Genomic DNA, 27,962 nt, shown 5'->3' with positions numbered 1-27,962 from the left:
ATAAATCTCTCCATCCCTCCTCCTCTCTCTCTACCACCTGTCTTTGTAAGGCTTGTGTACAAAGATGGCCTATATATACATATAAATATACCCATATATATATATATATTTTTTTTAATTTATTTTTGAGAGAGACAATCCCAAACAGGCCCGCCCTGTCAGCATAGAGCCCAATGAGGGGCTCGATCCCATAGACTGAGATCATGACCTGAGCTGAAATCAAGAGTTAGAGGCTTCACCGACTGAGCCACCCAGATGCCCCAGCTTTTATGTTTTGTTTTTTTTTTTTATGTTCAGAAGAAATCAAAACAATAGTATTTTGTGGCAGGCGAAGATGAGAAACTCAAATTTCAGTATCCATTAATCGGTTTGTTTGAACACAGCCGAACTCGTTCATGTCGGTGTTGTCTCTGGCCACTTTCACATGACAGTGTCGGTTAGTTGGGACAGAGACTGGGTGGCTCACAAAGTGTAAAATATTTACTCTCTGGTCCGTTAGGGAGACGGTTGGCCAACCTCCGATTTAACTATTCTGTGGTGTGAGAAGTCAGGGTAGTGGTTGCTGTGGGGGGTGATGTTGGTGAGGGGGCCCAGGGGGACTTCTGGGGTGCTGGAGAGGTTCTGTTTACTCATCCGGGACCTGGCTGCATGGACAGGAACAGCCCGTGAATTCAGCAGACTACACATTGTTGATGAGTGTACTTCTCAGTATGTGTGTTCAGTATCGATGAAAAGTCACAAATTTGCTCAAGGTTACAGACACTAAGATGAGAAGTCCCCAGGGGCGCCTGGGTGGCTCCGTCGGTTGAGCGTCTGACTTCGGCTCAGGTCATGATCGCACGCTCCGTGAGTTCGAGCCCCGCGTCGGGCTCTGCGCTGACAGCTCAGAGCCTGGACCCTGCTTCACCTCTCTCTGCCCCACCCCTGCTTGTGCTGTCTCTCTCTGTCTTTCAAAAATGAACATTAAAAAAAAAAATTAAAAAAAAAAAAAGATGAGAAGTCCCCAAAGAGAACCCTGATGACGATATCTGGGTCCAGTGAATCCAGCTGGGCCCCTCCTGGCCCACCTAGTTTTCATGACCTGGCAACTTCTTTTTATCATTTATGCTGGATAGAGCTGGGTTGCTGGCTCTGGCAACCCGGAGTCCTCATACCCCACCTCCCAGACATTTACGGTGTCATCTGCCCACTTGCCTAAAAGGTTTCCTTGCCTTGCTTCAACCTGTGGTTCGGGTGGAGGTTTCCACTTCTCACACTATCCCACCTCCCTGGCCACAGGGATTGGTTTGGTCCCAGGCTGATCTTCACCCAAGTGGAGCCAATCAGAGCAGACCAACCAGCAGGCCAAGTTGATTGATCTGCAGATTAGCCAATCACAACTTTTCCCTGGGATTTTTTTTTTTTTTTTTTTTTGGATTGGAGGCCCAAGGCTGGTAGAGGATGGGTGCCTTGTGTTCGTGGGGTAGAGGATGCAGGTTCCAGAGAAAAATGCTGACTTGCAAAAGGTCGGGGAAGGTATGGAAGGAGTATCCTCATTGCCCTCAAATCTTTGCTTCAATGGCCCTAGAGCCCGGAGGCACATCTGCCCTTCCCTATTTGGCAATGTGGGCCAACTGAGCTCTCTTTTGGTCCACATTAGAGCCAGCTTGGTTTCTGTCAACCTCAAAGACCCATAAAGACCTAGGTAATGGTCCCCCATCACACTGTGATAGACACACACACACACCCTGCCCCATACACATGCTTAAAGACACTGAATCTGGGGACACACACACACACACACACACACACACACACACACACAGACCCTCGCACTCCAGTGCATGTGTCTTTATTTCTGGATGATATAAAAGAATAAACTTAAAAAAACACTCCAAACCAAACACCTTAATGGCTCCCCCAAAGCAATGTGACCCCTCTCCCCCCCCGCCCCGATAAATAGAGACTTCTGTCAGTCTACCCTCCCACCCCCATAACCCCCTCTGCTATAGACATACTCTGGTTATATATTACTCTACTCGGCAATAGACATCTCCCGAAAATAGAATTCCTGCCCCATCACCTGACCCTATCCTGGCCCCGTGTGCCCAGGACTCTCGTCCCCAGTTCAGACCACCCGCCACTGCAGCACACTGGTGTCCTTGCCCCCTGTGGTCAGGGCCATGCTGTCATCGCACAAGAAGGCCACATTTGTCACGTGGCTGCTGTGTCCGCCGTATTTGTGGCTGAGGGCCTGTGACAGGGAAAGAGAGAAGAGAAAGAAGGCAATCTGTCTCGTTCCTGGCTGTATCCCCTGTGCCAAGCACATAGCAGGTGCTCAAGGAATATTTCTTGCATTAGTAAGGATCAAACAACCAAAGCTCCCGGAATCGCAGACACTCAGAGCAGAGCGTTGGCACTCTGGACTCTGAAATTTACCGACTTTGAGGTTAAGAATGACCCTTGGGCTCAAGCCACTGCCCTCCTCGTACAGATGGGAAAGCTGAGGCCTGGAGAGTGCCGCCTCAGTCTTGCCCGCAGTGTTGCTCATCCCCACCCTGCCAGCCCCCCCGGGGGACTCACTCGGGGCTGACAGCAGGGGTAACTAAACAGGTGCACTTTGCCAAAGTCATCAGCTGAAGCCAGCAGCTTCCCGTCATGGGAGCGGGCCACGGCGTTGATGTCGGTACCGTCGGCTCCCTCAGACCAGATCCCTGTGGGCGAGATGAGGGGTGGGTGGTGGTGAGCGGTCAGCCTGGGCCAGGGACCCCTGAGGTGAGCAGGCCCCAGCCCCGGGCTCCCTGCCTTTCTCCCAGCCAGCCTGGCTTGTCGGCAGCCAGGGAGAACTGGAATCATCTTTTGTAAATGTGTATCTGACCCTGGCCCCCCACCGCTCCAAACCCTTCTGTGGCTCCCTGGTGGCCTTGGAGAAAGCCTGGGCTTCCTAGCATGACCTCTGAACTCTGCCTGACCTGGTCTGCCACGCTGCTCCAGCCTTGTCCTCCCTAATGCTTCCCTGGAACTCCACAGCGATTTAGCCATCCTGCCTTCTCGGATTTCTCCAAATGCCAAGTTCTATGCCACCTCCAGGCTTTTTGTACAGGGTACGATTTCCTATCCTAGGGACTGCTTTCCTTCTTCACTGCTTCCTCATCCTCCAGGTCCAGCTTCGATACCCCCTCCTCCAGGAAGCCCTCCTTGACTCCCTCCCAGGCTGGGACCAGATGCCAGCCCAGTCCACACCGGTCTCCTGCCCTGGGGATAACCAACAAGAGACTATGAAGACCACCAGAGAAGGATGTTGCTTGGAACCCCTGTTCTCAGTGGGACCTCCCCCATCCCAGAACTTACCAAACACCCCAAATCCCAGGACACAAGTGGCAGTGGCCCATTCCACATTCCTCACAGCATCGACACTAGTGATCTGCTTACAGGTAGCCGGGTCCCCTGGGGCAGAAAACAGGGGGAGGGGTTCAGAACAGAAAGAACTGGGTGGCCTGGGTGGCTCAGTCGGTTGAGCGTCTGACTCTTGATTTCAGCTCAGGTCATGATCTCTCGGTTTGTGAGTTCAAGCCACACGTCAGGCTCTGGGCTGACAGTGGGAGCCTGCTTGGGATTCTCTCTCTCTCTCCCCGCGCCCCCACTTCCAATAAACTTAAAAAAAAAAGAAAAGAAAAGAAAAGAAAGAAAGAAAAAATTACTGACTTAACCCATCCATTTTATAGTCAATGGGCACTGAGGTCTGAGACAGGAGGCTAAGGTCCTAGGGTTTATTCCACCTCTCCAGACTTGGCCGAGGGGGCTAGATCCTGGGTGGTGACACCCCAAGCCTGAGCAGGGGCATCTGCTTAGAGACCTGTACCCCACCCATCCCACCAGGAAGGGGAGGAAATGGGAAGCCAGGAGGCCAATCAGAACAGCCCCTGAACACAGGAGCCAGAGGACGGAGACTTGAAAGCCCCTCCTCCCTTCCTAGAAGTCAGGGAAGTCTATGTAAATCGCACACGTAAATAGGGAGGCTGGAGGAGGGCCGCCTTCGGCTTTCAGAGAACTCACAGTACAGGATCTCGTAGTCCCCGGAGTTGGTGACGAAGCAGCTGCTGTCCTGGGCCCAGTCCAGGTGGGTGATAAAACTGGAATGGCCCTGCGGAGGGGGAGGGAAGGGGTGGAGTTAGAGCTCAAGCGGGTAGGATTAGACCGGGAAAAGAGGAAGGCAAAATACACAGGTAGGGGGAGAACACAAGGGGGCTAAAGGAAGGATACACAGCCTTTGGAGCGTGGGGGCGGGGCCAGACTACCATGGGCGGGGCCAGACTGCGATGGGCGGGGCTAGACAGAAAGGGCTTAGAACACAGGGGGGAGTTTAGAACGTGGGCGGAGCTAGACACAGAGGGGCTTATAACACGGGGGTGGGGGGTGGGGGGGGGTAATGTGTGGGCGGGGCTATAAGACTCCTGGTTGTGGTCAGGGCAGTCAGTAGAGTGTTGAAGCTGTGCTCCCTTGAAGTAGAAAATTGGTTAATTCTGCGGCCCCTGGTAGGGGTGGCGGCGCGGGCTGGGGGCCACTGCCCACTCACCGAGCACTTGCCCAGGCGGCTGACCTTGCGGCCGCCCTGGTCCACCGTGTACACGTACACCAAGTTGTCGTGGGAGCCCACGGTCAGGTACGCCCCGTCTGGGGGAGGGGGAGGGGGGGGGCTATGAGGAGGCACCCAGGCTCTACCCCCTTCTCTCTCAGCTTCAGCCCCCGCCCCCGCTATGCCAGACTCCTCAGCTGTCCCAAGCTTCATCCCCGCTACAGTCCTAGACCGGCCCCTAGGCCTTGCCACACAGGTTCCACTCCTTCCCCCTGCTAGTAACTGAGCCTCAGTTCCCAGGCCTGGCAGCTCCAAGATCCAGCACCGGGCCGCTTACCTGGAGAGAAGCTGACCACTGAGATCTGCTCACTGCCATCTGTGTGGATAGCCACCAGGTCGTGGGTCTCCGTGTCCAGCAGCAGCCATCTTTAGGGAGAAGGCACGATTGGGGAGGGGGTGTGAGCTGATCCGGTGCAGCAGGGGGTTGAAGGGGGGGGGGGTCGGGGTCGGGAATCTGAGGGGCCTGAGCTTGGGACCCCAGAAAAGATTTGGGAGAGAGGCTGACTCCAGACGAATACTGAGAAGCAGTCTGGTGAGCAGGCTGTTAATGGCAGACTCTGTGGGCTCTGGGGACACAGGGGAAGGGAGGTTTTGTCCAGGGACAGTTCTGGGAGGGGAGGGAGCAGAGAAACCCTCTGCAAACGCCCAGCTCAGCTTTACCTGCCAGTCACTGTGCCCACGGCCAGGACAGAGCCACTGGGGTGGAAACCAGCAGAGCGGGCAGGGTCCTGAGGGGAGAGAGAGGCGGCAGGGCTGAGAACTGGGGTCTCCGGCCTATCTGGCTATTCCCCTACTGCAGCCGCAGCCACCCCAAAACCATCCTCCAGTTTTTGTTTTTAAACTGTGTTCTTCTGGGTCTTTTTTTTTTTTAATTTTTTTTTTTAACATTTATTTATTTTTGAGATAGAGAGAGACAGAGCATGAACGGGGGAGGGTCAGAGAGAGAGAGAGGGAGACACAGGATCCGAAACAGGCTCCAGGCTCTAAGCTGTCAGCACAGAGCCTGACGCAGGGCTCAAACTCACAGACCGCGAGACCATGACCTGAGCCGAAGTTGGATGCCTAACCGACTGAGCCACCCAGGTGCCCCTGGGGATTTTTTTTAATATTAAAATTTTTCTTTTAAAACACATTTGCTCGGAGCTGTCAGCACAGAGCCCGACGCGGGGCTCGAACTCACGGACCGCGAGACCATGACCTGAGCCGAAGTTGGATGCCTAACTGACTGAGCCACCCAGGTGGCCCTGGGTTGTTTTTTTTAATATTAAAATTTTTCTTTTAAAACACATTTATTCATTTTTGAGAGACAGAATGTGAGTGGTGGAGAGGCAGACACAGAATCTGAAGCAGGCTCCAGGCTCGGAGCTGTCAGCACAGAGCCCGATGCGGGGCTCGAACTCACAGACCGTGAGATCATGACCTGAGCTGAGGTCAGACACTTAACCGACTGAGCCACCCAGGCACCCCTTTTTAAAATATTTTTAAGTGTTTTTTTTTGTTTGTTTGTTTTTTGTTTTTGAGAGACAGAGAGAGCGAGCAGGGGAGGAACACAGAGAGAGAGAGAGAACCCTAACCAGGTTCTGCAGGGTCAGCACAGAGCCCAGTGTGGGGCTCGAACTCACGAAACTGTGAGATTGTGACCTGAGCCGAAATCAAGAGTCGGTTGCTTAACCAACTGAGCCACTCAGACGCCCCCCAAACCATCCTCCTTTCCTGTGTCAGCTCAAACACAAAACAGTCCTGCTCTCACTGTGGACTCTAGATCCATTTATACTCCCGGTCTAAATTCTCACAGCTTTATTCATCTGTGACTTAGGTCATTTTCTAGAAGTGAGATTTTTTGGGGACAAAGGATAGCCATATTTTGAAGGCTTTGGAATGATAATGCCAATTTGCTTTCCATAAGATTCTATCAACTCATCACCAGGCACGTCCAAGTGTCCGTTTCCCCACATCTTTATTAAACACCTGGCAAGGGGTATCACCACTTCTCGAACGTTGGGGACGTTTGGTTGGTTCGCAGGCAATAGGGCATCTTGGAATCAGACTCGGGTTCAAACCGGCTCTGACACTTCCTAGTTACGCGACACCAAATAACCTTCCCTGTCTGAGCCTCGGCTGCCTCATCTGGCCAATGGAGAACATCAACGTGTGCTCCCCGGGATTCTTCTAAAAACAAGACGTAAAACAAGACGTAAAAACAAGACTTACCAGCAAGCTGGTAAATAAAATGGCTTACAGGCAGCACTCGACAACGGTTGGTTTGGATTAAAATCGCACCGTGATGATTTTTACCTTATCAAGCCTGTTTCCAAGTGGGGATCTGTCATCCCCACGGCCTTGTGGAGTTTGCGAGAAGTTGAAAGGACGAAGGGGGTAAAATGCTACGCCAGTTTCTCTGGGCGCGGTCAACAGACTGCCGGAATCAGAAAAATCTACGGGAGCGCGTTAGAAACTGCAGATTTCCGGTCCCAAACGCAGACCTCCTGAATCAGATTCTCTGTGGGTGGGGTTAAGAGTTCTGTGTCTCCTAGGCGGTTTGACGTCATAACGAGGATTATTATACGTGGCCCTCACAATTTCCAGAGCATACCATCCCTGACTCAAAGTTCAAAGGCCATCAAGTGTCCCAGAATCAGAGGTAACCCTAGATTCCTTGAGCAAAGTCTCAAAGCGTGGTGTGGGGGATACGATGGCGTGACATTCTAGTGTCTCATACTGCACAGGTAGGGGAGCTTAAAAACTACACTGCCCAGAATCCCTTGCAGCTAGGGTCCCACTGGGATTTGGGTCTAACAATCCCTTGCGCTTTTGTTGGCTCTGGAAGACAGAAAGCAGAGGGCCTGCTCTTCTATTTCCGCTCGTCATGGGGGCTGGGAAAGCAATGGCATTGGCTATGATCGTGAGCCGTCGCTGGCCTTAAGAGGGAAGGGCACACGGGCGCCTGGGTGGCTCAGTCGGTTGAGCATCCGAGTGTTGATTTCAGCTCAGGTCTCGATCTCACAATTCGTGGGTTCGAGGGATTCTTTCCCTCCCTCTCCCTCTGCCCCTCCCTCCCCTCCTCTCTCTCTGTCTCAAAAGAAATAAATAAACTTAAAAAAAAAAAAAAAGGACAAGTACATGGAGTATCAAGTATACAATGCAAATGTAGCCAGCATTGGGTTGCTCTAGAGCAAGACCGTCTAACAGAAGCTTCTGTGATGCTGGAGACGTTCATTATCTGTACTTCCCAACATGGTGGCCACTAGATACATGTTTGAAACGTAGCTAGTGCAACCAGGGAATTGAATTTTTTTTTTAAGTTTGTTTATTTAGTTTGAGAGAGAGAGAGAGAGAGGATGAGCAGGGGAGGGGCAGAGAGAGAGGGAGAGAGAGAGAATCCTGAGCAGGCTCCATGTGGAGCCTGACTCAGGGCTCAAACCCTCGAACCCGTGAGATCGTAACCTGAGGCCGACACCAAGAGTGGGATGCTCAAACGACTAAGCCACCCAGGCGCCCCTGAATGCTTCACTCTATTTATATTTTAAAGTTAACTGAAGTGTGACGACCCACCCGGATTGACCAATGCGGCTCTAGCAGCGACCACAGCTTCCTGCAGCTGTGACAATGGCATTCTCCTGACCCCACCCAAACCATGCTCCCCTGGAGGCAGGGGCAGCGGCTCCCCTGGCAGATTGGTTTGGTGCCCTGAGCCCTGACATATGGAGACAGGCGCTTCTGTCAGAGCAGGGTGCTGAGTCCCCTCCCCCCTCCCACCCCCCCCCAGTCCCCTTACCTCGATGATCCTACTCCACAGGGGCCGGCGGGACTCCGCACTCCACAGATGCACCAACTTATCCTGCCCGCACGTCACAAACTGTGCCCGGCTGGGGTGCGTGGCCAGACCCCACAGTTCTTCCACGTGACCCTGGCGGGAAGGGGAGACGGCAGCATGGAGCCCGCCAATCCGGGCCCTTTCCCCACCGAGCCCGGTCCCAGAAAGAAGTGCCAGGCCGGTCCCGGCGACACACTGGGGCCACAGGTGACCCGGGGAAGGCCCTTTCTCCAGTACGTCCGAAGGAGGCCGTGACTTGAGCAGACCCTCGCCCCGGCGTGTGGCTCGAGGTGAATGCTCCCCTTCTCTCCAGGCCTCTGCTGTCCAGTTTGCACAACGCAGGGCAAGAGACATGCTGGGTGGGAGCTGGAGCCTTGACCGGCTTGAATCGGGTGGTGTCCAGAAGGCTGTCGGATCCCATGGAGGGCACTCAGCCTGGTGAATCTGACCTCAGCTCTCCCTTACGGACCAGACAGGTGCCCTCTCCCCGGATCCTCAGTTTAATCTTCTGTATAATGGGGACATCGTTGTGCTCGCTTGAATCATGGATGGAAGGTGTTGAGGCCAGTACGAAGCGCTCGCAAAATGGAAGTGGCTGTTATTATCATTAATAACGTGTGCTAATAATACGCTATTAAATAACAACGAACACTGATAATATAATTGTTGACGTTAGTATAACGATGCATGGTAATAAAACTCTAATATATATTGACCTATTCATAATATAATCAACGATGTGTAATGTTGATGCTATTTTGGGGGGGTCTCTAAGGTCCCTTCTGGGAAATCCCTCTGAGCCTGGTTTTCCTTCATGTTCCAGGGAGACCAGAGCCAGAGGGAGATCTAAATGCAGCAGCATGGATCTCAGCTAGCCTGGAAAAGGAGAGATGCCTGGAAGGAATGGAAGTATCCAGAGCCACTGGATCCAGGGGTTACTTTGGCCAAGACTTCTGTGACAGGCACCATCTAAATGCCGTCTATGAACCGACTCATGGGATCCTTACAAACCCCCACGAAGATGGGTTCTGCTGCTGCACCGTTTCATAGAGGCACAGAGACTGTCATTCACTTGCCTCACATCACACAGCTAACCAGTGACAGGGCTGCGATTTTGATTCCAGGCAGTCCCGCTCCAGAATTCCTGTTCCTGACCATCCTACTATACAGCCCCTTGGTGGGGCGGGGGGGGGGGGGGGGGGGGGGGGCGGCGCTGGAGTGTTAACTGGGTGTGGATAGGGTTTTGGCACGCCAGGACGAAGGGGCGAACATGTGAGCTGCAAGAAGAAAAAACAGGCCCACTCCAAAGGGCCTTCCCAGATCTCAGGAGGTGTGTGGCCCAAGGTGCATGCGGCCCAGGTGACAATCTGCCAGGACACTTACCAACAGAAATGGACACCACCCCTGATCAGAAGGACAGGGGGTGGCCCGGCTGCGGCGGGGTCCTGGGGACCCTCTGCTCTGCCAGCGGGTAACTCGTTGGCTGCTGGAGCAGGGGGGTTCTGGGGCAGGGGTCCTGGGACAGGGGTGGGTTTACGGGGTGGGAGCAGGTAAAAGGGAAGGTGAGTGGAGTTTGTGAGGCCAAGGGATGGGGTGGGGAGGTGAGGAGAAATGGAAGGAAGTGGGAAGAGAAGAGGAGAGAAATGAGGAGGAGGGCAGGTGCAGGAGAATCGCTCACCTGGACGAGCAATGAGAAGCCTGTGTGGACAGAGCCCTGCAGGATGCAGTTGCGGGTGGTCCCCACGTACAGCGTGTCTCCCCGACCCTCAGCCACAGTGCGCACCGGACCGAAGTCCTCTGGGACCTGAGGGTGAGGTTGGGGGCATATGAGTGTAGGGCACAGGCAGAGAAGGGGTGAGGGAAAACAAGCCGGGGAGAGGAGGGTCCATTAGGAGCCGGGGTGGGGGGGATGGGAGGAGGTCCCCTCACCTTCACACGAGGCTGTCCCCCTCCTCACCTCTACCTCCTGCAGCTTGCTGTAGTCGGAACCCCAAAGGACCACCCGTCGATCACGGCCCCCTCCGGACACCAGCGTCCCGTCCCGCAGGGCGCAGAGCCCAAACACACCGCCATCGTGGGCACCCAGCACCGCCTGTGTGATGCGGTTCCCACCTGTGGGGGCAAAGAGGGGTGGCCAGGGAGCAGGGATCAGCATGGGGGAGCTGTCCCTGTACTGACCCCTGAAACACCTCCAACTCTCAATCCTACATTCAACCACTCACTTACCTTTCTATCCACCCTTCCACCCACCTGCCCACTGCCCATCTATTCAAATACCTTATCATCCATCCATTAAATCATCTGACTAACACCTACCCAGTCACTTTTGATCCATCTACCCACTCACCCATTCATTCATCCACTCATCTACCTACTGGTCTGTTCGTCCATCTATCTACCTATCTACTCACCCACCCACTCACCCCCTCATCCATCCATCCATCCACCCACTTACCCACCCATCCAATCGATCCATCCATCCATCATCCGTCCATCCATCCCCCTATCTGATCATGTACCCACCCATCAATCTACCCAACCATCCATTGATCCATCCATCCATCCATCCATCCTTCCATCCATTCATCCATCCATCCATCCATCCATCTATCCATCCACCCACCCATCCACTCACCCACCCATGTACCCACTCACCCATCCATTATCCATCCATCCATCCATCCATCCATCCATCCATCCATCCATCCACCTATCTGATCATGTACCCACCCATCAATCTACCCAACCATCCTTTGATCCATCCATCCATCCATCCAAACATCCATTCATCTATTTATCCATCTATCCATCCATCTATCCATCCATCCACCCACCCACCCACTTACCTACCCATCCATCCATCATCCATCCATCCATTTGCCCACCCACCCATCCAATCCATCCATCCATCCATCCATCCATCCATCCATCCATCCACCCACTTACCCACCCATCCAATCGATCCATCCATCCATCATCCGCCCATCCATCCCCCTATCTGATCATGTACCCACCCATCAATCTACCCAACCATCCATTGATCCATCCATCCATCCATCCATCCATCCATCCATCCATCCACCTATCTGATCATGTACCCACCCATCAATCTACCCAACCATCCATTGATCCATCCATCCTTCCATCCAAACATCCATTCATCTATTTATCCATCTATCCATTCATCCATCCACCCACCTACTTACCTACCCATCCAATCGATCCATCCATCCATCCATCATCCATCCATCCACTTGCCCACCCACCCATCCAATCCATCCAATCCATCCATCCATCCATCCATCCATCCATCCATCCACCCACTTACCCACCCATCCAATCGATCCATCTATCCATCATCCATCCATCTATCCACTTGCCCACCCACCCGTCCAATCCATCCATCCATCCACCTATCTATGTACTGATCCACCCACCCATTCATCCACCTCTCATCCATCTCTTCACCTCTTTCATTCAACTACTCACTCACCAGTCAATTCATCCTTCTACCCAAACATCCACCCATTTTCCAATCCATCTACTCATTCACCCTGTCAATCTAATCATCCATTCATTCATCCGTTAACCCATCCAACCAACAACTGTGTAACCAGCATTTATTCTGGGCCCAGCTTCATGCCGGATGATACTGGGAACACAGTGGTGACCAAGACAGCCTCAGATCTTGCCGTCACAGGGTTCACAGTCCAATTTCAGAAACAGACCTATTACCAGTCAATGACAACCCAAGGTGGTTGGGGCTAGGATAGGGAAAGCCAGGAGCCCGGGGGATCCCATAGAAGATACCCAGCCTGGCAGGTCAGGGAGGGTTTCCTGGAGGAGGAGACAGCTGAACAAGGATCTGAAGGATGAGTAGAAGTCAGCTAGGCCAACAGAGGGTGGGAAAGGGCTGCATGCAGAAGGAACAATGTGTGTAAAGGGAAGAGAGCAAGAGCATGAGCTATTTAGAGAACTATAGAAAATCTGGTTTGACTTCATGTAACATGCAAGGGGCAAGGGAAGGCAGGGCCAGACCACACAAGGTCTTAGAGGCCTCAGTGAGGGACCTGGGCCTTGTCCTGAGGGAACCAGGGAACAATGGTAGAGCTTGGCAAGGGGAGAAAAGGGTCAGATTTACACTGGGTTCTGGAATTTGAGGAGGCAAGATAAATAAAGGCCAAGGACCAGGAAGGAGGCTGGGGCAGGGACTCAAAGGAACAGTCCTCAACTCAGATGTGGTGCCACACGTGCCACACAGAACTTATCATTCTGTCCACTTGTCTTTCCAACCACCCCACCACAGCCCTACGGGATGGACCCAGTGATGGGTCTGGGGATATGGAAACGAATCAGACCCAGTCTCTGCCCGCAGAGAGCTCACGGTCTGCTGGAAAAGACACACTGTCAGTGATTCAGAGCTTATTCTCAGCTGTGTAATTTCAAGGGAAGCTCTGAGCCAGCCAGGTGCCCCATGAGCCTGGGGCTTCTCATCTGTGAAATGGGAATAATATTCAGTGCACCCTTGATTTAGGAGCATAATGTACGTGAAAGCAAATGTACCCAGGCCAAAACAACTCACTGATTTGTTCATGCCATCCATCTGCTGGGACAACCCATTCTTTGCTTGATTCATCATTCACCCAAAGGCTAGAGCAAGCTTGTATTCACCCCATTAGCATTTGCTGGGACAATACATTAATCCATTGGTTGGGACAACCATTTATTCATTTCTTCATCCATCCATTTGGCTAGAACAATCAACTCTCTTACTCATTCAGCAATCAATCTACTTCCTGGAACGATCCATTCTTCGTAATATATTAATCCATTGGCTGCGGTAACCATTCATTCGTTCATTCACTCATTCATTCAGTCATTGCTTTATGGATCCACTTCCTGGGAAAAGACCTCTTCATTTATTAACCCCAGCATCCGTCATGGGGACAACCATTCATTCAGTTGTTCACTCACCCAATCATTCACCATTAAGGAGGCCAGTACATTCACTCATTCTTCCACTCACTGAGTAGGACAGCCCCTTCATTCATTCATTGCCTTATTCATTGATTGCTCTGGGACAAACCACCTCTCCATCCACCCACCCACCCACCCATCCACACACAAGTGGGTTAACCATTCAATTCACTTATAATTCAAACTTGATCCCCACCACAGGATTTGCAGAGGACAAGGGTGGGGAATAAGTCAAGATTTCATGGAGATGGGGATACTGGAGCCGAGCCTTGAGGGGGATATAGGAATTAGACAAGTAAGGATTTAGCCTGTTTTATCATACATTCCATATAAGCTTGGTCAGAGGAAGGCTTGGCCAAAGGGGGTTCAGGAGGGCTGGCTTGGGTACCAAACAGGTGGAGTGAAACTGACCTTTGCCCCAGACATAGAGGTTCCCCCCCGAGTCCCCGGTGACCACATCGCCACCCTCCAAAAAGGTCACACACAGCACATACTTCGGTTTCTCGTGTTTCTAAGGTGGGGGAGAAAGGGAAGGTGTCAGAAGGTTGCTGAAGCAGAGAGCCTCCCACAGCCCACCCACCACCCAGGACCGTGGTCAGGGGATCCCCGCCATGATGTCGGGTACGAGGCCCATTGTGGGGCACCCCCATCTCCAACCCGCCTCCGTGCACTGCTCATGTAGCCTAGAGCTTCTGACCGCATTGTCTCCCTTGCTTACCCCTGGAAGCACTTCCTGCCTCCTCTCTTGACTTTTCTTCTCTGTCCTTTCTCTGCCCCTGGGTCCCCCCTCTCTCTGTCCCTGGCTCTCCCCTGTCTCTGTCCCCGGGTCCCCCCTCTCTGTCCCTGGGTCTCCCCCTCTCTGTCCCTGGGTCTCCCCCTTTCTGTCGCCACTCTCCCCTGCTCTCCCCCTGCACCGTCTCTCCTCCCCTTTCCTTGCCCATCCTCTATCTCTATGTCGCTCTCTCTGCCTCTCCCCACCCTCCCCTCAGTATCTCTGTCTCATCTTCACCTATGCCTGGTGTCCTCCGGGCCTCCCTTTTTGGGGTGGAAGCTCCAGTTCTCACCCACGGCAGGTGAGCCCTGGCAGAGGGGCCCCTGCACCTTCTCTCCCGGGCCCTCTGCTTCCCGCTCAGTGTCTGTTTGCCTCGATGCGCATCTCTTTCAGCCAGTTGGCCTCTGACCTCCGTGTTTTTCCACATTATGGTCAAGCACAGTACTGCCTATTGAGTATTTACTATCTGCTAGGAGCTACTACGGTCTTCATCCCGCTGAATCCTCACAACTTTAGACAGTTAAGGAGGACGATCCTCATGGTATGGGATAAGGAAACTGAGGCCCCAGCAGAAATTCGGCATCCTCATAATCTGGGACCCTCTGGGACGCTCTGTTTTGTTGTCTGCCCGGGTGTCCCTGCCTGTCTCCTTCAGGGCCAGCCTGTCCCCGCACCCCGGGGCACTCACCTCAAAGAGGCCCTGCCGTTTGCTCAGGCTGCCCCCCTCCAGACTCCAGAAGTAGATGTGGGATTTTCCGCAGGTGATGAGCACGGTGGGGTCTGTGGGGTGGAAGGTGGCCACCAGCACGGCCTCGTTGGAGCACTTTGGAGAGTGGGGGAGATTCAGAATGAGGACCTCAAAGCCACTAGGGCCACCCCGTGTAGGACCGCCCTATACAGCTGCATGAGTTGTGCACTGCACAACCTACTTGCCTGTGTCTTTACTATACAGGCAAGCTAAAATACTGAAGGCAGGGCCGGCCAGCAAAGCATTACTGCCACCTTTATCAACATGACAGCCGATCTTGGAGAGCCTCAACTCTGCATCAAGTGCTGTGCTGAGTACTTTATCCATTAACTGCTGTACTCCTCAAAGCGCTCCGTGAGGTACGGCTCATTAGCGCTCCCCATTACAGGTGAAGTGAGGCGCAAAGAGGGGAAGTCACTTGCCTTAGACCACACAGCCAGGTAAGAGTCAAGTCCAGAATTAATTCACATAGGTCTGACCCCAGAGCCCAGCCTCCCAACTACTAAGTCTCTGTCCACAAACTGTGGGCCCCAATCCGGAACGTGGGTCTCCAAAATAGGCACATGACCTTGGGCAAGTGGCTCTCCCCTCTACCATGCCTCAGATTCTTCCCTAGAAGTCAAGCCACCACCCAGAGATGCAAGTCAATGTCCTGGATGTCGCAAGGCTACAGTCAGTAGCTGCCTTGCATCGACCTTTTTGTTGTGCCTGGGCTAGCCACCCCACATCCCAACATCAAAGCCAAGGCCCTACTCGGAAGATGCTACCATTATCCCCACTTTACAGACGAGCAACCGAGGCTGAGAGGGCAAGCCGCTTGCCTGAAGTCACACAGCCACCAAATGGCAAAGCTTGGCCTTGAATGTGAGTCTGTCTGATTCCAGACTCCTAACCACAGAGATCCAGCCAGTTCCACAGAGGCACCCCAAGGAGGCGGGGTGAGAACGGTCACCCCACCTTGCCATCCACCACCTTGGCCTCCTTGGCCCAGTCCCACACGGAGAGCATGTGATCGTTCGATTCGTCCACTGCACAGAGCAGGTTGCCTCCATTCTAGAAGGAGGAGAGAGGAGGGGGAGTGGAGAAGGGGGGTCAGGATCCACCCCTTCAACACTCTGCCCACACAGGAACTTCCCACTCAGGTCTGTTTTAAGATTTTCAAAGCTCCTGGCCCACATTAGATGAAACACATGCAAATACACTCCCCGTCCAGCAGCCAGGTACACATCTTAAAGGGCTTCTAGAACTTTCCTTTTGAAATGACTCCTCCCTAAGAAATTCATCTCATTTACCCTCAGTTACTGTTTCTCTGCAGGAACCCTGAAACCATCTAATCTGCATTTTTATATGAAAATGACTTCATGCACACAAAATGAAATGACTTTCATGCACACAAAATGAAATGACTTTTATGCACACAAAATGAAATGACTTTTATGCACACAAAATGAAATGACTTTTATGCACACAAAATGAAACAACCGAATTACTAAAATGTTGGGTGTTCACACCTTTGGTGAAACAGGTTAATTTTGATTTTGCAGGGTTCCCTCCTCCCCGTACACACACACACACACACACACACACACACACACACACACACACACACACACAGTGTCACCAAAGTAGGTTTTCTCCACCACTCCCCACAATGCCCTCAAAGATCTCCTTAGGCCTCAGAAAACCTGTGAGGCTCTAGTCCCGTGCTTCTTGGTTTTTATTCCTCAATCCATTGCTGATCAATACTTTGGTAAAATACATTTTGATAAAAATGTGAAATAGGATAAAAAAAAAAAAAAAAGCCCACCCATCACAGACTAGGATGTTGCAGGAAATAGAAATTGCTCTGCAAATTCCTGAAGGCTTACTCTCCATTTCTGGGCTTATCTCGCCCAGACCTGCCACCACCCATCCTGCCGACACCCATCTAGGCTGGACCAGGGAACCACAAGGCCTTACAAGGACCTTTCGCAAAGGAAAGTCGGTGCCAATAATAATGCAACCAGCATGACCAGTCACCGAGGAGTTTGGGGGCAATCAGGACACGTGGGTCCCCTTCATAAGGGCTAAGGGAGCAGCCCTGTAAGGTCACCGAGGGTTGGCCTGCAGGGCGGGCAATTCTGCAGGGGGCGTGGCCTATACCTGTGACGTCACAATTAAGGCATGCCCCCTCCCCCATCCCAAAGCGGGGGCGTGTGTGTGTGTGTGTGTGTGTGTGTGTGTGTGTGTGCGCGCGCGTGTGTGTGTGCGCGCGCGCGCAGGCGTACCCCTGACTTTGGAGGAGGTACTCCTGACTTTGGAGGAGGGGACAGGCGAAGGGTCCCCGCACAGGACTTACAGATTTGGAAAAGCCCACACAGCACACAGCTCTGTCAAACACCCCCAGGCCCAGCACGTGTAAGGTGGAGAGGGAGACTGAGTCCCAAATGCGCACGTGGGGGGGTAGTGGCTGCAAGGAAGAAAGAGGCCTGTTACCTGGGGGGCCTGGCTGTCTGCCCCCACCATCACCCCACCCCAGTCTCCGGTCCCTCCTCCTCCAATCTGTTACCTTCCCCTCCTTAGAGGTGCCTGCCACCTGTCCAGTGGCAATGGTGACCATATCAGGGTGGACAGCCAGGCTGAGAAAGGAGACAGATGGACAGGGCTCAGTGGGAGGGATGGGGCTCAAAGGGGGGCCCAGGACTCCTCCTCCCTTAACAGGCTGAAGTCACAATGCCTGGCTATTCATCCCACAGGTTGGTTGAGTGAGTTATTTAGCCAATAAACATCGATTTAGTCCTTCTGTAACAATAAGGGGCTACTCTCCAGGTACCCAGCCTCGGAAGCAAGACTCCATCCTGGGGTCTCTTAACTCAAATGCCCATACGGCTCAGGACTGTACCCAAGTGGTGGCCAGGGGGGCACAGCCATCAAAAGGGGCTGTCGCTGCCTGGCTCCCACCCTGTTAGGATCATCTGGTGCTCCAGCTAGGAGTTTCCGAAAAGAAGTGAAAAATCCAGGCATGTAAGTGAATTCACCGACCTTTAAAATACTGATCAGTCCACATTTTTTTCCTGAATTCAGCCAGTAGGCCAAGCAAAGGCCTGGCCACAGCCACCTACAACCCCCCCGCCCCGCCTCCCCCCCCACCTCCACCTCCAAGAGTGGCCCCTCCCAGGCCTCACCATTTGATGTCATCATTGTGGCCCAGGTAGTGGCGCTGCCTATGCTCCTCCACGCTGTACAGCACGGCCACGGAGGCCACAAAGTACACTATCTCCCCCGTGGGCAGCAGGTAAAGGTTGGCCCGGCAGTCTCGGCCTCGGTAGCCATAGCTGGAGATGCCCGGGGGCCGGTTAAGGAGCCTGTTTTGCATCGCACGTGCCAACTCAACACCTGCAGTGAGGTTTTCCTGATTCCACTCAGACCCCGTGGGGGGGGGGGGGAGGGAGAGGGGCGGTTGATGGTACCCCCCCCCCCGTAATATATCCACCAAAATATTAACCCCCGTGGGGCACCCGGGTGGCTCAGTCGGTTAAGCATCCGACTTTGGCTCAGGTCATGATCTCCCGGTCTGTGAGTTCAAGCCCCGCATCGGGCTCTGGGCTGACGGCTCAGAGCCTGGAGCCTGCTTTGGATTCTGTGTCCCCCACCTCTCTCTGCCCCTCCCCCACTCGTGCTCCGTCTTGCTCTCTCAAAAATAAATGTTAAAAAAAAAAAGTTTTTTAAATATTAACCCCAAGAACCTGTGACTATAACCTTCCTTGGAAAAGGGAGTCTTTGCAGATGTAATTAAGGATCGAAACATGAGATTATGCTGGATTATCTGGGTGGGGCCTAAACCCAATGTCGAGTACCCTTATAAGAGACAGAGAGGAAAAGACACTGAATGTCGAAGGGGTGTAGGTAGGACCCACATGAAAATCAGAGGTTGAATGGAGTGATGTGGTGTGGCTATAAGCCAAAGAACCCCAAGGACAGCCAGCAGCCATCCAATACTAGGAGACATAGATCAAATTCTCTGCCAGAGCCTCTGGAGGGAAGGCAGTGGGCCTGCTGGAACCTTGACTTTGGGCTGGGAGAGAAAATCGTTCTGTTTTAAGCCACAGAGTTTGTGGCGATTTGTTACAGCAGTCACAGAACGCTAATACAACCCCCCTTCCCTCCAGAAGGGTCCTGTTAACACTAAGTTAGCTCACATCTGCTCAGAACCTCCCCATGAGTTCCATCTCAGAGCAAAAGTCAAAATCTTTATGAAAGCCCGGGCACGAGGTCTAGCCTGACCTGGGCCGGATTCCTCAGTCCTCAGTCAGGCTCCACTCCCACTGGCCTCCTGCTCTCTGTCCTCACCTCAGGGCCTTTGCACCTGCTGTTCCCCCTCACCTGAGTACTCCTCCCCCTCAACTTTCCATGGCTCCCTTGCCTCCTTCAGGTCCCTGCCCAACTGTCAGCATCTCAGAGAGGCCTTCCCTGCCCATTCTACTTAAAACTGCAAACTCATGCACTCTCACTGCCCCCTGCCCCACCCCCCGCTCATATTTCTGTCATACACTCATCAGAACCCCATACGGTTTAACTTGGTATAACACGGCCTAACTGTCTCCCCAACTAGAGTATCTGCTCTGGGAGGGCAGGGATCTTTGTCCATTTTGTTCACTGCTCTATCCCTGGAGTCCAGTGCCTGGGACTGAACAGACATAGGAATTCAGTATCTGATGAAGGAATGGCTGACACCCCCCCCCCCACCCCCGTTCAGAACTTTCTGTGGCTCCTCCCACTGGCCTGCCTGGCCCCTTCCTGGCCCCAGTAGGGCTTCTGCCCTCCTGTGCTCTCTGATCTTGGAGTTCCTCAAAATGCCAAGATCTTTAGTCCAGGCCTTGGCACTAGCCTTTCCCTCTGCCTAGTACATTCTACCTGGTCACCTCCTCAGAGCGGCCCTCATGCTCACCTCCTCCACCGGCCTCATGTCACTTAATAATTACCTGGTTAATTTGTTAACTGTCGCTATTTCCCAATGAGGCTGTGTGCTCCCAGGTGGCCAAGACTGGGCTGTTTCATTCACTCCTATAACTCCTCCTCTGGGAAGCCCTCCGTGACCCCCAGGGCTGGGGCAGTTGCCCTTCTGGGTTCCCCCATCCCAGCCCTGCTCACTGTGGATTATCACCATCAAAGAGTCTGTCCCCACACTCGACTAGGGGCCCTAGGAAGGCAGGCTGTCATGATGACCCTGGGTGCCCAGCTCGGGGCCCCAGATGTTCAGAAAATATCTGAATGAATGCTGCCATGTGGGTCTCGACCCCACAGAAATGGTCCCGCCCTGCAGTCATTTCAGAGATGGGGCATCCGAGGCCCACACTGAGTTTTGCAGTCTCAGCGGACCCAGCCTGGCACAACAGCTTAGTGTGCTTTGATTCTCATAGATGTTTCCGGCTCTCTCGAAAAGACTCTGGGCTCCAACATCCCTGCCTCCACTAGAGCGGAAATCAAGGCCGAAAGAAGAGGACGGGGCCTGGGTCCCTAGGCTGCTGATCTGGAGAAAGCGTGGGCCACGGAGGCAAGAGTTCTTGCCCCAGAACTGGTCTGACTCCCGAGGACAAGGCTCAGTCCTTTCTTTTGGACTCAGCTTTGTCATCCAGACAGTGAAGGCAGCAATTGCCAAGCTGTAGGCGTCAGAGGGCTCTAGGAGGCCACGGGTTGTACAAATACACTCTCAATGCTACAAAAGAGGAGGATTGTTACCATTCACCGTATTTACACATAAAACCATTTAGAATGGTGCCTGGCATCTAAGTCCTCAATAATGAGCAGTTATTCTTCGACCAGTTCCTGTTTATGGGGCACACGTCATGAGCTCAGCACCTTTATACCTCCTTTCCTGGCACTATGAATCTGAAATCCTGAAACCCATTCTTCAGAGGACGCGTCTGAGGCACAGAGAGGTGAGGTGATTTGTCCAGGATCACACAGCCCAGCTGGGCTGGGGTTTCAATCCAGGTTTGCCAGGCTCCAAAGACGGGGCCCCTAACCATTTCCAACTTCTTCTGTTTCTCAGATACACCTAGGTCGCTCCGGCCACAGAGCCCTTATACCTGCCATGCCCTCTGTCTGGAACATTCTCCTTCTAGCTCTTCCTATGCTGGCTCCCAACTGTTCAACTCACAGCTCAAATGCCCCCTCCTCAGAGAAACACAGTGACTCTTCCCACATGACTTTAGGTTCCTGTGTTCCCAGCATTTATTACTTAGCTGGAATCACCGTGTTTATTTAATCACAGGCTTCTGTTATCATCTCTCTCTCTTTTCCTTTAAAAGGTGAGCCCCAAGTGACCAGGGCGGGACTGTAGAGGAGAGTCTGACATATGGAAGGCACTCAGCAAACATCTGCTACTTTAGTGCATCGTAAAAAGGTCATTTCAACTAACCTGCTTTCCTCAGCACCGTCCTGACCCCAGGGTCATCCTGACCCCTCAGGCCACAGGGGCCTGCGAGTGTGATTCAGTGCAAAGACCCTCTCTCCCGCTGAAGTCCCCTACCAGAAGGGTGTTGGTCTCTTCCAGACTGGGGGATGAGGGGCAGGGAGGAAGGGATTACAGCAAAAGGATACACCCAGTCCAGCTTGAGCCGGCTGGAAGGCAGCTCAGAGCGCGCGTCGAGGCTGTAGGTGGGCGCCAGCTCGGTGGGAATCAGCATTGGCACAGGGCGCCCCCTCAGGAACATTTTCACGGAGCCCTCCTCTGCCAGGACACCCCCAGAGGTCAGGCGCCGCCACCAGCCCACACCCCAATTCCCTCTCCCCTTCAGGCTTCACTCAACAACAACAACACCAAAAATGCATGGAGGGGCACCAGGGTGGCTCAGTCCGTTAAGCGTCGGACTTCAGCTCAGGTCATGATCTCCTGGTTCACGAGTTCGAACCCAGAGGCAGGCGCTGTGCTGACAGCTCAGAGCCTGTTGCCTGCTTCAGATTCTATGTCTCCTTCTCTCTCTGCCTATCCCCCGCTTGTGCTCTCTCGCTCAAAAATAAAGATATAAAAAAAATTTTTTTTAACGCATGGGGAAACTGAGGCCAGAGAGGCAAAGGCTCAAACAGCCACGTCTCCTGACCTCCAGCAATCCCCAACCAAGCTCCTCCCCCTCTCCGCACTCACCCATGCTGAAGATAACTTCTTTGGTTTTGCTGTCAGGAAAGGGGAAGAAAAAGCGCCCTAATTAGCAGACGGGCCTGAAAAGGGGAGAAACCACTCCCCTACCCCACCGCTGCCCGGAGGTCTCTGATGAATAATGGGGGCCGAGTAAGAAGCGGAGCGCTGCCTCTCTGCAGGCCGTGTGCTTTGCTCGGTTGATCTTGCAGAGCCTAAGACACAGGCCCAGAGAGGCAGTGATCGCCAAAGATCACACAGCACGAAGTGGCAGGGACGCGATCCGGGAAGACGGGAGTCACCAGGGACCCCTCCCTCCTAAATAGCACCGCTCTCCCAGAGCTCCCCACCCCCAGTCCCACGGTGCCCCAAACTTCAAGCAGCAAGGGAAGCCGAGAAGGTTTAAGGGAAGGGGCGTGTCTCCACATTCCCTTCGCCGGCGGAAAGGGGTGATAGTCGCGGACCTGGGTCCCTGGCGAGGGTGGGGGGAGCCCCGGATCCAGGCCCCGGGAGTGCAGGGAGGAGGGGGTCTGCAAGAGGGTCTCACCCAGCTCCAAAGCTACTCATGGCGGCGGCTGGCGGAGCTTCGGGGCCGGGGGTGGAGCCGGGACGGGCTCCGCCGCTTCCGGCCCTGGGAGGCGCCCGCGCCGCCGCGCCCTGCCCCGCCCACCGCGGCCGACCCCGGGAGCCGGCCGGTCATTCTGGGTCTCAGATCCCGGGCCGTGGGGTCCTGATACCAGGCTCTTTTGGGGGGGTGGGGGTGGGGGAGAGTGTTGTTTGAGAACAGGACGAGGGGGCGTGTCTGCCTGAGTTCAAACCCCAGCCCTGCCACTTGCTAAGCAGTGTGGACAAATTGCCCGACCTCTGCCTCGGCTTCCTCCTTTCAAAAATGGGGGTAATAAGAGTACCCACCTCGCGGGGTGATTGCGAGGATTATATTGGTTAATTCATGTCAAGTGCCTGGAGTAGTGCCTAGCACATAGCGTCATGGACGTGTTTGCTATTATTTGAGTGGGGTTGAAATGTGTGGTTTTTGACCCAGTTCCTGCCTTAGTTTAGCCCCCAAGCCCACTGCCTCTAGACTCCATCCTTAGGTTTTTACCCTGCTCTGGGCTTCAGGGTGGTCCAGCCTCCAGAGAATTGGCCACGCCCCACATTCTGACCACACCCACCTCCCCCTTCCGATCCGTCCCCAGAGTTGACACCTCTCCTGATAATTGACTGCCCCTCCCCGGCCCTCTCCGCGCCTCGGGTGCCGCCAGGCATTCTGACTACGACCACTTTACAGAAATCCAGTCCCTGAGTTGAGACTGTTCAAGGCCTCTAGGTTGGCCCCGCCTCCTGGTATTTGACCACGCCCCCTGTCGCCCCGCCCCGTCTCTGACAAGCCACCAGCCGGTATCGAGCCCAGTGACCCCCACCCCAGGTTCTGATTCTACCCAGGCTAACACTCTGGTCATGCCCTCCAATTCCAAGCATGCCCCCCCCCCAATTCCCCTATTCCCTGCAGAAATTCCCTTGAGGCTTCTGCCCTGGCCCCACCCCTGAGACCCAACAGGGACTCTTTTACTTAATGGCCACGCCCACAAGCCTGGCTCCTCCCTCAATTTCCACTCTGGCTCCACCCAAAAGACCCTAACCATTCACTTCCCCGAAGTTCTAGTCCAGCCCCTTAAGGCTTGGCCACACCCCCCCATGCTGGCAGAGCCCTTGCGGGCCTGCCTCTACGCCCGCGCTCTCCTAAGACTGGTCCCTCCAAGCCTCGGCACTGTCCCCGCATTCTGAACTAGATGACCTCGCCCTGCGGTACCACCTCGTGGCCTGGGGCATCACCCGAAGTTCCGCATCCCCTCTTCCAAACCAAACTGGTGTCCTGGCCTCACCCTCTGTGACAAGACCCCCACCCCAGACACCTACCCTTCCTTTTTGGCGCTGCAATTGCTGCTAGAAGATGTGGTGCGGCTGCGGGGGTCCTCGCGGCGCACCGAAGCCAGGCGCTCTGGTGACAAGTAGCGGCGGGCGCTGCGAAGAGAGAGCACGTTGTTAGGGCGGAGCCTGTGAGGTTAGCAGGCCAGTGTAAGAGGAAGGAGGGCGAGAACCTCCTGGCACTTTCCATTGCTGGAGTTCGGGCCCACGAGCCCATCCCTCGCCGTATAAACAGCCTCTGTCTCCCATATGGTCTTGGAGGAGGCTAGAGATCCAGGCTTCCGTGCCTTACCTGCGCCCAGAGGTCGCCTCCTTCTTGGGGGAGGATGGAGAGGTGGCATAGCCGCCCACGCGCCTCGGGGGTCCCGCGCCATTGAGGGGGGTCCTGGTGGGAAGGCCTTTCAAGAGCTGACACACTGGAGGACGGGGTTCCGGGACAGAAGTAGTGAGTGCGAGGTCCGGGTCCCGACGTCTCCCCATCTCATCCCTCCAGTCTAGCAAAGATACCTGAGGCCGTGGTGCCTAAGCGTGGAGGCGCCCGGCCCTTGGGGGTGCCCCTCGCGCGCAGCGCAGCGCCCTGCTCTTCGCACGCCCTCAGGCGACGCAGCGCGTCAGCCAGCGCCGCCTTTAGGACCGCCAGCTCGTCTTCCTGCAGCTGCAGCCGCTGCTCCAGCGCCGACACGCGGTCGTCCACCTCCATGCCGCTCGTGCCCGACAGATTGTCATCTGGAAGGAAGGGTTAGCGCTGGCTGCGGAGACCACTCCGGAGCTCCAGGGCCGGAGGGGTCCGCCCCCCACCCCCACCCCTCTCCCCCCTTCCCGAGTTAAGGCGAGGCCAGCCACTCCCCCTTCCTCTCCCTCAACCTGCGGCCGGGACGCTCAGAGATGGGCCAGGAAGAGGGTTACGAGGGGGGAAGGAAATCCCCAACGCTCTCAGTCCTTTGCCCCCACACTCCTCTGCCCGCCCTGGAGATGTGACCTTAGGGAAGTCCCTTACTCTCTTATTTTCTAAGATGCTCCGAGTCAGGAGCCTCTCAGCTCTGGTTTTAAGATTCTATGACTAAGATGCTAAATATCTATGAGTGATATCAGTATTTTTTTTAAACGACACCAACTAATTCCTGGTGACACCAACGTTCTAGAATTGATCCCCGATACTCTCTGACGAATATCAATATTTTATCCCTGGGACTAAAGTTCCCTTTCTGTTTCTTAAGACTTCCCCAGCTAAAAGGTGATGCCTGGTCCCTCCCCTTCCCCTTCTCTCCTCACCGTGGGGTTCGACCCCAGAGAGTCAGTTGCAAGGACAGAGTTTCTGCGGCCCCTGGCGGTAGACTTGGGGGTTGCAGGCAGCGCGTCTCAGACCCGGGAGACCCACTGGGAGATGCGGGCGGGGATCCGGCTGCCAAACTCTAGCCGGACCCTCTCTCCTGTTCCTCTTTTTTTTTTTTTTTTTTATTTCGCTTCTGTACCCCACGCCCCAGAGTAGGCTCTCCCTCTCCTCTCCAGCCCATGGGACGGCCAAATAACTCCTCCATCACCCCCCAAACACACACCTAGCCCATTTCCCCGAAGTGGGAAGAGCGGATGACTGAGGCATCCCTTTTCCCTCTCCCTCCCAGACCACTCATACCCAGACTCATTGCTGGCCACAACCGAGGAAGACCTGGCTCCCAGCCGGGTGGAAGTAAAGGCGGTATCATTAACAGGGACGGGGCGTGGAGGTCGCACCTGCCATCCCGAGTCGGAAGGCCGCCCCGCCCGCCCGCCCGCCGGGCTCCGCAGTGCAGCCGTCGGTCCCTCCCCTCCCTCCCCCCCCACCCTAGCGGCCCAATCGCCAGCCCGGCCTCGCCCGCCCTGCCCCCCACCCAGCGCCACTATGGTCCGGTGCCCGGACCTGCAGAGGAAGGTGGGGGCCTCCCGAAGTCGGAGGAAGGGAGCTGTCAGGACTGAGAACTCATAAGAAGAGGGAATCTCGGGGTCCTGCCGGTATCTCGTTTTCCACCGGAGGAAACCAAGAACGGAGGTTGGGGAGGCGCGCGGAGACTCGCTAAAGGTCACACGGTCAATAAATGAGGGCCTAGTTGTGCCAGGCCCCCTCCTACCCACCTTTACAGATTCTACCCACCCCCACCTCCCCCAGAGAGAGAGAGAGGCAAATTATAACGTTATAGTGAGCTTGCGTGTGACAGGCAAAACACTTAGCAGAACACTGGCTCATGGTAGATGCTCACTAAAGCCAGAATACAATGAACTATTATTATGGGACCTACTGTTCCAGGCAACTCTAGTAATGGTGGGATCCCACCCGTTTTAGGAGGAGGGGAGGAGAAAGGGGATTGAGGCCCAGAGAGATGAAGTTACTTGTTCATGACACACAGCCTTCCGGCAGCAGAACAGCCAGGCTGAGGCATCCTGCCTCTTAGAGGGGCAGAGGAGGACAAAACAAACATTCAGGTCCTCTGCCAACTCCAGTGTGACCGGGGGAGTGAGCCCACAAACTGGAAGATAGTCTCTTCTTGGGGGGGGGGGGGGAGCTGAGAGAAATGGATAGCATTCACCTAGGTCCTTCAGCCCCCACCCAGAACGACCAGCCGCATCTTGAGGCCTCGCCCCGTCCCTCCACCCCAAACTCAAGTCCTCTACTCCTTCCTGAACATTCCCCCAGCCCTTTTGCCCAGAGACCAGCTCTGGTTTCCCACTCCTCCCCTTCTCCCCTCCCCTCTGCCTCCTGCTCCCCCTCATCTGGGCCTGACACAGTGGCCTTTCTGGAAGGAGGAAGGGGTGTCTAGGAAGGAGGGGTGAGTCCCAGTGAGTGGGAGTGGTGGGGGCTGAGGATTTGCAGGTAGAGTGGAGGCTGAATCCCCGGGTTATCCTGCCTGGTCCCACACACTGCCCACAAGCCAACACCAAATCCCACCTCCCCCTGATCTGTCAGTCCCTCTGCCAGAGAGAAGGGGGAGGGTCCCAGAGGATTGAGAGGGGATAGGGTAGAGTTCCAGACCTTCAGGCCTACCCCCTTCGACCCCAGGCTCCTGAAGGTTCTGCCCCCTTCTCTCCATCCAGCCACCTCGGGAGAAGGGGAGGGTCGAAGCGGGTGGGGGACTGGGATCAGGGTTTTGGGGATCAGGAACCTTGCTCTGGGGTCAGGGTCCACCTGGGGGGAGAGAGGAAGATCTTCAGCAAAGGGCCAGGATGGGGACTTGGAAGGAGGAGGTTGGGGCAGGAGGAAATGGGTCCAGCCCTGGGCGGAGCCAGGGTCGGAACTGAGGAGGGGTCTCACCGTTGCAGTATTGAAGCAGCGAGGACGTGTCGTAGAGGCCGCAGAAGGCCGGGCCGCGCTCCGCCATCGCCCCGCCACAGCCACCGCCGGCCCCCCCGGCCCCAGCCTGGGCCCGGTCCCCCCCTCCAGGCCCTGCCTCCCGTTGCCATAGCAACGCCCTTCGTTCCAGCATCCCCGGCTCGGCCCGCCCGGCATCAGGCGGCCGGCGCCGGGCCTGGCACCGGGGTCATCCCCCAGGATGCCAAGAAAGGGGGGTCGGGACACCCCCTGCCAGGCCCTCCCCCCCCCTTGGACACAATCCTTGGACCGGGATTGGTTGAGCCTATATCCCCCTAGGTACCGTCTGGTCCCGCCCACAGTCTGCGCGCATTCTCTCTAGACCCCCTCCTCGCCAGTTCAGGACCAATGAGAGGCTGTCGCGCAGGCCCCTCAGCCAATAGGGATGCAGAAGGATTGGAAGGGGCAGGGCTTTCGCTGCTTTTCAGCCTAAAGCTCAGCCCCGGGCTGTGAGAGGAAGATAGGGTGGAGGAAGACACTCCCATAACCCCAAAACCTTCTCCTTAATCTTTCGCTGAATTTCCCAAAAGCCCCCTCGCAAGACCAGGGCCTGACCCTAGAGCCTCAAATATGCCCAGATATCCACCAGCTCCGCCCTCGAACTCTTATTCTTAGAGTCCTTGTTTATTAGATGTAGGCCCGCCCCCAAGCTC

The 27,962-nt window shown here is 54.7% G+C and overlaps 1 protein-coding gene and 1 long non-coding RNA gene across 6 annotated transcripts; one reads left to right on the top strand and one right to left on the bottom strand.

The window, feature by feature from the left end:
* Window positions 1-1,817: 1,817 nt before the first annotated feature.
* On the bottom strand, window positions 1,818-27,531 carry EML2 (EMAP like 2). 3 transcript variants are annotated; one of them, XM_023245803.2, is made up of 22 exons: window positions 27,253-27,531; window positions 24,477-24,695; window positions 24,262-24,385; window positions 23,961-24,065; window positions 22,053-22,081; window positions 21,509-21,638; window positions 18,091-18,240; window positions 17,475-17,544; window positions 17,265-17,375; window positions 15,884-15,979; window positions 14,867-15,001; window positions 13,818-13,917; window positions 10,387-10,541; window positions 10,108-10,233; window positions 8,391-8,522; window positions 5,276-5,343; window positions 4,893-4,981; window positions 4,556-4,653; window positions 4,036-4,123; window positions 3,331-3,426; window positions 2,563-2,693; window positions 1,818-2,233 (listed from the first exon to the last, which is right to left on the bottom strand). In XM_023245803.2, exons 1-22 carry the CDS (start codon window positions 27,422-27,424, stop codon window positions 2,108-2,110), a joined length of 2,550 nt encoding a protein of 849 aa, XP_023101571.1. In that variant the 5' UTR covers window positions 27,425-27,531; the 3' UTR covers window positions 1,818-2,107. The 3 variants fall into 3 exon arrangements, with proteins under 3 accessions (XP_023101571.1, XP_011288105.1, XP_011288106.1); XM_011289803.4 differs by lacking the exons at window positions 23,961-24,065; window positions 24,262-24,385; window positions 24,477-24,695; window positions 27,253-27,531 and adding an exon at window positions 22,591-22,716; XM_011289804.4 differs by lacking the exons at window positions 23,961-24,065; window positions 24,262-24,385; window positions 24,477-24,695; window positions 27,253-27,531 and adding an exon at window positions 22,508-22,626.
* On the top strand, window positions 17,371-21,768 carry LOC109494765. 3 transcript variants are annotated; one of them, XR_006590176.1, is made up of 4 exons: window positions 17,371-17,929; window positions 20,326-20,849; window positions 21,217-21,311; window positions 21,706-21,768. It is a non-coding gene; the product is annotated as an uncharacterized LOC109494765 (long non-coding RNA). The 3 variants fall into 3 exon arrangements; XR_006590175.1 differs by having other exon boundaries at window positions 20,326-21,311; XR_002738655.2 differs by lacking the exon at window positions 21,706-21,768 and having other exon boundaries at window positions 21,217-21,509.
* Window positions 27,532-27,962: the final 431 nt, after the last annotated feature.

Source organism: Felis catus, chromosome E2 (assembly GCF_018350175.1).
Source record: "Felis catus isolate Fca126 chromosome E2, F.catus_Fca126_mat1.0, whole genome shotgun sequence".
Lineage (NCBI taxonomy): Eukaryota > Metazoa > Chordata > Mammalia > Carnivora > Felidae > Felis > Felis catus.
Note: the sequence above shows the minus strand (reverse complement) of the source record. Positions and strands in the feature narration are given on the sequence as shown.

What these genes read in the sequence shown, in the direction of transcription:
- EML2 (XM_023245803.2), bottom strand. Translation starts at nt 27,424, where the DNA reads ATGCTGGAACGAAGGGCGTTGCTATGGCAACGGGAGGCAGGGCCTGGA. An exon ending in AGAAGTTATCTTCAGCATGG is followed by an intron (nt 21,639 to 22,052) that starts GTGAGTGCGGAG and finishes GTGTCCTGGCAG; the next exon opens with AGGAGGGCTCCGTGAAAATG. An exon ending in GTGGGCACAGTGACTGGCAG is followed by an intron (nt 4,982 to 5,275) that starts GTAAAGCTGAGC and finishes TTCTCCCTAAAG; the next exon opens with ATGGCTGCTGCTGGACACGG.